This window comes from Brachyhypopomus gauderio, chromosome 16 (assembly GCF_052324685.1).
Source record: "Brachyhypopomus gauderio isolate BG-103 chromosome 16, BGAUD_0.2, whole genome shotgun sequence".
NCBI classification, from domain to species: Eukaryota; Metazoa; Chordata; class Actinopteri; order Gymnotiformes; family Hypopomidae; genus Brachyhypopomus; species Brachyhypopomus gauderio.
In genome coordinates, this window is record NC_135226.1 from 2020144 (window position 1) to 2027862 (window position 7719).

Consider the following 7719-nt stretch of genomic DNA (forward strand, 5'->3'; position numbering starts at 1 on the left):
GAGTCTGCTAGATGCCTTAAATGTAAATGTAACTCGTTCTCTGACTTTATAATCAGCAGTCAACCAAACATACATAACAATACCATGAACTTTTACTGCTGTTGCATTTTGTATTATTAATGTATTATTAATGCATTATTCAGCTTTTATAGAACATATTTTTCATTGTCATTGGTTAATTACTGTGACTGAAGTTCAACTGGAGATTTATACTTTATAAATACTGGAGATTTATACTTTATAAATACTAGAGATTAAGGCTTCTGTTTATGTTTTTGAACAGAACGTTTGGATAATACAGTTGGCTAAAACCCGTCTTCAGTGTGGTCATAAGATACAAAACAAATTTATTTCAAAGAAGGAAAACTGTCCACTGATTCACAGTAGATGCTATTTATAGTACTCTTATGTTTCCTCACTAGGAGGTGAAATAGAAAAGTGTCTAACTGTCAGTACAGACACAGAGACATTGTGATTTTTAAACTTTATTTTATCATATGGTGTTGTAACAGAATAACATTGCTTAATGAGCTTAATGAAAGGTCAACGTCACTCCCAACACAATAACACTGTAATATAATGTGCCAGTAAATGTCTGTCCATTCAAAACCACTGGCATCTGTGGCTGTGACTGCGTCCTTATGCCAGACACATGTCCCGAAAGCTTCAGCCAATAGAAACTTCTGACAAACGTTCTCTTCTTAATTACAGTTTTAATTAAATATTGGTCATGTGATATTGGCAAAAATATTTTTATGCATTTACTCACCAAGGCAGAAATGTGAGGCTGCAGTGTTTCAAAATGTAAGGATGTTTTACAGGTTTTACAGTTAAATAATCACAGTCCTTGTGAGGAAAAAATAACATTTTCTCAACAGCTAAATACTTTATTCCTAGGGAGATATTCAGAGATAAAGGGTCCATGGACTCTACTGAACACATCCATTAACCGAATGATCATTAGGTACTTGTCCGACCCTCATTGGAGAACTCATCTTGTTTTTAATGGATCTCGAACTGAAATTGAGAGTTGAACTTGTCTCTGACTGCAAGGCCTCTGAGAGCTTCACATCACATGACTGGTGTGCCTGAGATTTCCTCCTGATGGAGTTCTGTATCGTTTCCGAGGTGAAGTAATAAACCACGGGGTCAAAGCAGCAGTTGGACACGGCTATGCACAGGGCGATGGGATAGATGCTCCGCACCACCGATTCTGTCGCGCAGCCCGGCAGGTTCTTGGTGCGCACCAGCGAGTAGAACACCAGGTTGACGTTGTACGGGATGAAACAGAAGCAGAAGATGGCGAGATGCACGACGATCATGCGGAGGATCTTGGCCCGGTTCAGCTTTCCCCCCCGGGCCACGGCGTACGGCCTCCTCAGGGTCTGCAGAACCAGGGCAGAACACACCACGTTGAGGATCAGCGGGAGGAGGAAGCCCACCGTCTCGATGAAGATCACTACCTTGGAGAGATGAGACTTCCACTGCTTGGAGGAGAAGTTCTCAAAGCAGAAGGTGGCGGTGTTGTTGGCGCTCTTAGGCGTGGTGGAGTCCAGCATGAAGCCCGTGGGCAGACTGCCCGACAGAACCAGCATCCACACCGCCACGCACACCATCTTGGCATTGCGCTTGGTGCGAAGTTCTCGCGAGCGGAAGGGGTAGACGATGGCCAGGAAACGGTCCACGCTGATGCAGGTGAGGAAGAGCATGCTGCCGTACATGTTGGTGTAGAAGAGGGAGACGGAGAGCTTGCACAACAAGCTCCCGAACGGCCAGTCCCGTCGCATGAAGTAGAAGACCCGCAGCGGCAGGGTCAGGACGAAGAGCAGGTCCGACACCACCAGGTTCATCATGTAGGTCGTGGTCTCGTTGCGTATCTTCAGGGTGCAGGTGAAGATGTACATGGCGACTATGTTCATAATAAGTCCAACCACAAAGACCACGCTGAACACCGCACTGTAGAGGGGATACTTGAAACCATCATTCTTCTCACACTCTTCACCACCTGAGCTGGAGGTCCAGTTAACGTTACTGCTCCATGAGCTGGACCCGCCGTGCCATGACTCTGTTGGGCCGTCCATCTGTAACGTGATGTTGAACATCTCTCCAGGAAACGGGTCTACACTGCCGGGCAGAAGTTACACGAAGGGATTTTTCCCTTTCCAAAACGAATGGTGAGTTAAGCAGAGCATGAATGGTGGTGAAGGCATTCCTTTACGGTGTCTGTCCTGAGCCGCTCACGCTCCCAGGAACACGGAGGTCTCGGTTGGCTCTCTCTGCTCGTCAGCCTGGCTGTCGCTTGGTGCTGAGTGAACACTCAGAGAGGCAGAAGATGATATTCCACCCCCTCCTTCCTTTCCTCTTACTCAACCGCTCCTAGAAACCCAGCTGCAAGGTAACTCAGAAGTCACCTTGCAGCTCGGAGAACTCAGCCCCGATGACTCACTGCGTGCGGGACAAACGAGCTCGTCCACATGGTACAACCATCCACAGGAGCGTGAGGAAAATCCAAATGAAATGTTGACTCTGAAGAAAAATCTTAACGCTTAAAATCTTGGAAAAAAATGTCATTCACCGAAGAAAGTCAGCTGCACGTCCTCCCTGATGGTTTGTGAAATAATCCGAGAGCGTTGCTTGTGTCTGTGCCGCAGCTAGTCGTGTTTGTACTCAAAACACCTGAAGTGCTGGCTGCTCCGAACACAGCCCGGCTCGCCTCACTTCAACTCCACAAGTGTGTGACAATGTGAGCTTGTGCTTCTCTTCACAGTCTACTTCCTGCTACCCTCCCCTTCTGCCCTCCCTCTCTCCCTCCCTCTTTCTCTCCCTCTGTCTCTCTCTCTCTCTCTCACACACACACACACACACACACCCGTAGTTTGTGTCTCGGTATCTCCGTCTGAAACAGCCTGAGGAGCATTCTCTGCAAAAGCATACCGGGGGCTGGGGAAGGGAGATGTGTGTGAGGTGGGGAAAAGGGTGTGTGTGTGTGTGTGTGTGTGTGTGTGTGTGTGTGTGTGTGTGTGTGTGTGTGTGTGTGTGTGTGTGCGTTAGTCAGGGTGTGGTGTGTACATGTATGAGGCAGGGAGGGGTGTGTGTGTGTGTGTGTGTGTGTGTGTGTGTGTGTGTGTGTGTGTGTGTGTGTGTGTGTGTGTGTGTGTGTGTGTGTGTGTGTGTGTGTGCGTTAGTCAGGGTGTGGTGTGTACATGTATGAGGCAGGGAGGGGTGTGTGTGTGTGTGTGTGTGTGTGTGTGTGTGTGTGTGTGTGTGTGTGTGTGTGTGTGTGTGTGTGAGGCGGGGAGGGGTGTGTGGAAGGGTAATTATATGGAGCATTATCACATTACGTGCATTTGAGTGTTGTCTTGGCCCCGCCCACCTCCCTGTGGGACCTTTTCTGTTGATCTTTGGAACATAAACAGATATTGTGAGTGGAAACCTTAAAAGGTGAAGACAGGTGAAATTGGCAAAGTCCACATCAAGATATTTGGAATGTCCTTCAGGTGGATGTGACGTTGGGTTTGAAGGGTGCGTGTAGCCCAGTGGTACTGGTCACAGGGCTCACCTCCCCAGGCTGGGGGACACAGGCCATGAAGGGTCTCACCACCCCCCGTGACGCTCTGCTGCAGCTCCTGGTGAGGGGGAGCTCGCCTCCTGTCTTTGAGGTCCCACACATTAGTCTTAAACAACAGCTTTTCTTATTCATGGCATTAAGAAAGAGGAGGATGTGACTGTAAGGATTCAGCTACCTCAGCACTTCACCATCTGTCCTTGTTGAAGGCGTTTCTCCCTCTGCACGTTCTCTCTACATTCTTGATACGTCATCTCTCTAAAACAGAACCTCACTGTGGCTATGAGAACATGGTCGTCTTGACCTGTAGCTTGATTTAATTCCGCTTGGTCATTACCACGAAGTACAAAATAACCATCCCTCAAAGTCATCTAGAGCCCTTACCCAAACCATAGCACATATCACATTGTGTTGTCATGGGGCTCACTAACGTGACCAGCAGGTCTTCGGGCTGGACCTGTGACCAACAAATAAGACAAGAATAGACAGAACCTGATTGCACACAAACACGGTAATAAAATCTATACTTTCACACATCTATACTTTCACACGTCTATACATTGACTCACGTTTCTGAGCACGTGGTCAAAATAGGAACCACAAATGCAGATGTCAGCACAACGTGCTGTAGCCTCTCTGCCAGTCAGGTGGCTACGTCTGTCTGAGTCACGCGCTGCAGTCCAGGAAGGGTGTGACACTACTTCCACTCACGCTCAGCCTCTTACTGAACCAGGATCAGCTCATAGTGCAGTCAGTCTGTGTTACTGAACCAGGATCAGCTCATAGTGCAGTCAGTCTGTGTTACTGAACCAGGATCAGCTCATAGTGCAGTCAGTCTGTGTTACTGAACCAGGATCAGCTCATAGTGCAGTCAGTCTGTGTTACTGAACCAGGATCAGCTCATAGTGCAGTCAGTCTGTGTTACTGAACCAGGATCAGCTCGTAACACAGCCTGTGTTAATGAACCAGGATCAGCTCGTAACACAGTCTGTGTTACTGAACTCATTACGTCAGTCAGGCTGGATTTCCAGTGTGAGATTGACTATCATGATTTGCCATAATCATCAGTGCAAACAAAGGTCTAAAGCAACTGTACATGCACTAAAAACAGTTGGATGATTCAGCTCTGAGTCTGATAATGAACTCAAATGTATATAATGTACAATCGATGTCTTTCATGAACTATGTTGGTACATTACAGATACATTAAACCATAAAAACACTAAATTGAAATTTATTTTTAAAATAATTTAACACATTTTTTCTCATTTCTGATATACAGAATATCTTTAATTTCTTTGTAAACTATATATTTATTATAAATACAATACAATAAAGATCTCATTCATGTCCACACTCATAAGGGATTGCTTATATAATTCTTGTAGGAAGTGGTGAAACCATAAAGTAGAGTAAGAGCAATTCTGAGCACTTCACAGTGATAAACTGGTGTTTTTACACCACTGCGTAGTGGTTTTGTGTGAAACACACATCATTAAGGTCAGGAAGGGGTTGGCTACACTTAGTGTGCATAGACATATACACACACACACACACACACACACACACTATTCACTGTGTTCCTCTTTGGTCCTTCTCTTATCTATAAAATAAAGTCTCTGCAATAAATGCGGTTTTGCAAATTCACAAGACAAGAATCAAGTTAACATCTTTACATAGAAACTGCTTCAAAAATGAGTTTGAATGTCAATATTAGTTTATGGCAGTTAGTCCCAGCTTGTGGTACTAGAATTTAGATGCTGGTACTGGTGTTTAGGGCCATATCCGGCCTCCTCTGCTTTTGCTTCTTGGGATACTTGATATACCACATTTTCAAGAATCACTGCAGAGATCTCCGCACCTCCACACGCTGGGACTCCTGCACGTGTCTCCCCATGATGCCTAACGTGTGCAGATAGGAGCTTGGACAGTTCTCCTACCCCACACTACCCCCCCCCCCCCCACACACACACTCCCCCACCCCACAGGGCAGCACAGGCACGTGTCGGGAGACATGATGACACACAAGACATTGCCACTCTGCTTCAAGAGCAACAGGAGGAAACGCAGCAGCGGAAATGTCAGAACAGGAAGTTGACGTCTTAACACACTGCACATCTCCGTGACTCCTAAAGGTTTTTTGCTAGAGCATCACAGCAGAACAGACTGTTCTGTAAACAGTTCTGTTCAGATTTTAAGACATGCTTTGGATTTCACCATCTAGAAAAGTTCTAGACTGGATTTAGAAAAAAAATAAAATTGTTAGAGAACTGGAAAATCAGATAGATGAGAAAGATTGGCAGAACTCAGTGAACATCTAATCTTGCCTTTTCTGGTTCTATCTGGGCTTCTTTCTGTAAATCAAATAACCAGAATCAGTTCATTCAGTGACCAAAGGCCAAAGTTAAATCTACAAAATAATCAGAACTCGATACGACTCTAGAGCTCTGTTTATGAATGTATGATTGTGTTTCTGAAGCAGCAGCTTGCCGAGTGATGGACATTACCCACATCACTCTATAACACCCATCACTCTACGTCACCCCACATCACTCTACATCACCCCACATCACTCTATAACACCCATCACTTTACATTAATCCCACATCACTCTACATCACCCCACATCACTCTATAGCACACATCACTCTACATCACCCCACATCACTCTACGTCACCCCACATCACCCCACATCACTCTATAACACACATCACTCTACATTAATCCCACATTACCCCACATCACTCTATAAAACCCATTACTCTACGTCACCCCACATCACTCTACATCACCACATATTACATTCATATGACATCCTGCCCACACTGGAAATCACAACTCCAATGTTAGTTGTTTTGCCTAATTAATGTTGCCATGGTTACTGAGTTGGTTATGAGTCTGCATTAGAGTCCTTCACGTTCTGAGTGTGATGTATAAATGATGGTGGCAACACCAGAGCTACAAGCTTCAGTCCGGTCACTGCCATGGAGATGACCTCTAAAGACTGTCAAAGGTCACCCGGCTCCATGTAGGTCATTAATCACAAGAAGGTCTAGATTTTTAGAGAGGCAGAGTAACAGAGATCTCATCCTGCCTTCCGAATGCCTTTGCTCACATGACAGTGTAACTTCCTCCACAACAGCTGTAGAGAGACTGTACCTGCTCCACAAACCCCACCTTTAAACAGTTTATCTATGGTAAGAAATGCAGAATTTCCAATATAAAGTTATTAATCACCGGCAGCCATCCAATACAATTCGTGTTGAAGCTCACAATGAGTTATTCTTATCCGACACTGCCACCTAGAGGCAGGAACAAGTTCAGCACTCTCATTTCATGTGGTAAAAAACCCCAGCAGAATCTAAATCACTGATGTCTTACAAATGATCCTTTCGTCTTCATCAGAACACTGCCAATAAGACAATAAAGCTTTCAAGCAAACGTAGAGCTCACCTGGAAAACAAAAGCAGCAGAAAGTCCCAGTGAATGCTCCAAAGAACCACCCCAGTGAACCACCCCAGTGAACGTCCTGGTGAACGTCCCAGTGAAGGCCCCAGTGAACGTCCTGGTGAACGTCCCAGTGAACCACCCCAGTGAACGTCCTGGTGAACGCCCCAGTGAACCACCCCAGTGAATGTCCCAGTGAACGTCCAAATGAACGCCCCAGTGAACCACCCCAGTGAATGTCCCAGTGAACGTCCCAGTGAAGGCCCCAGTGAACCACCTCAGTGAACATCCCAGTGAACCACCCCAGTGAACCACCTCAGTGAACGTCCCAGTGAAACACCCCAGTGAATGCCCTAGTGAACGTCCAAGTGAATGCCCCAGTGAACCACCCCAGTGAACGCCCCAGTGAAAGTCCCAGTGAAGGCTCCAGTGAACGCCCCAGTGAACGCTCCAGTGAACGCTCGTGAACGTCCCAGTGAACGCCCCAGTGAACGCTCCAGTGAACGCCCCAGTGAACCACCCCAGTGAATGCCCTAGTGAACGTCCAAGTGAATGCCCCAGTGAACCACCCCAGTGAACGCCCCAGTGAAAGTCCCAGTGAAGGCTCCAGTGAACGCTCCAGTGAACGCTCCAGTGAACGTCCCAGTGAACGTCCCAGTGAACGCCCCAGTGAACGCCCCAGTGAACATCCCAGCAGCCCCAAACA

General features: G+C 46.5%; 1 protein-coding gene across 1 annotated transcript; it reads right to left on the reverse strand.

Moving 5' to 3' along the window:
- Positions 1–469: 469 nt before the first annotated feature.
- On the reverse strand, positions 470–2758 carry lpar6a (lysophosphatidic acid receptor 6a). Its single transcript, XM_076976859.1, has one exon. The coding sequence runs from the start codon at positions 2100–2102 to the stop codon at positions 930–932; it is 1173 nt and encodes a 390-aa protein (XP_076832974.1). The 5' UTR covers positions 2103–2758; the 3' UTR covers positions 470–929.
- Between the last annotated feature and the right edge of the window lie 4961 nt (positions 2759–7719).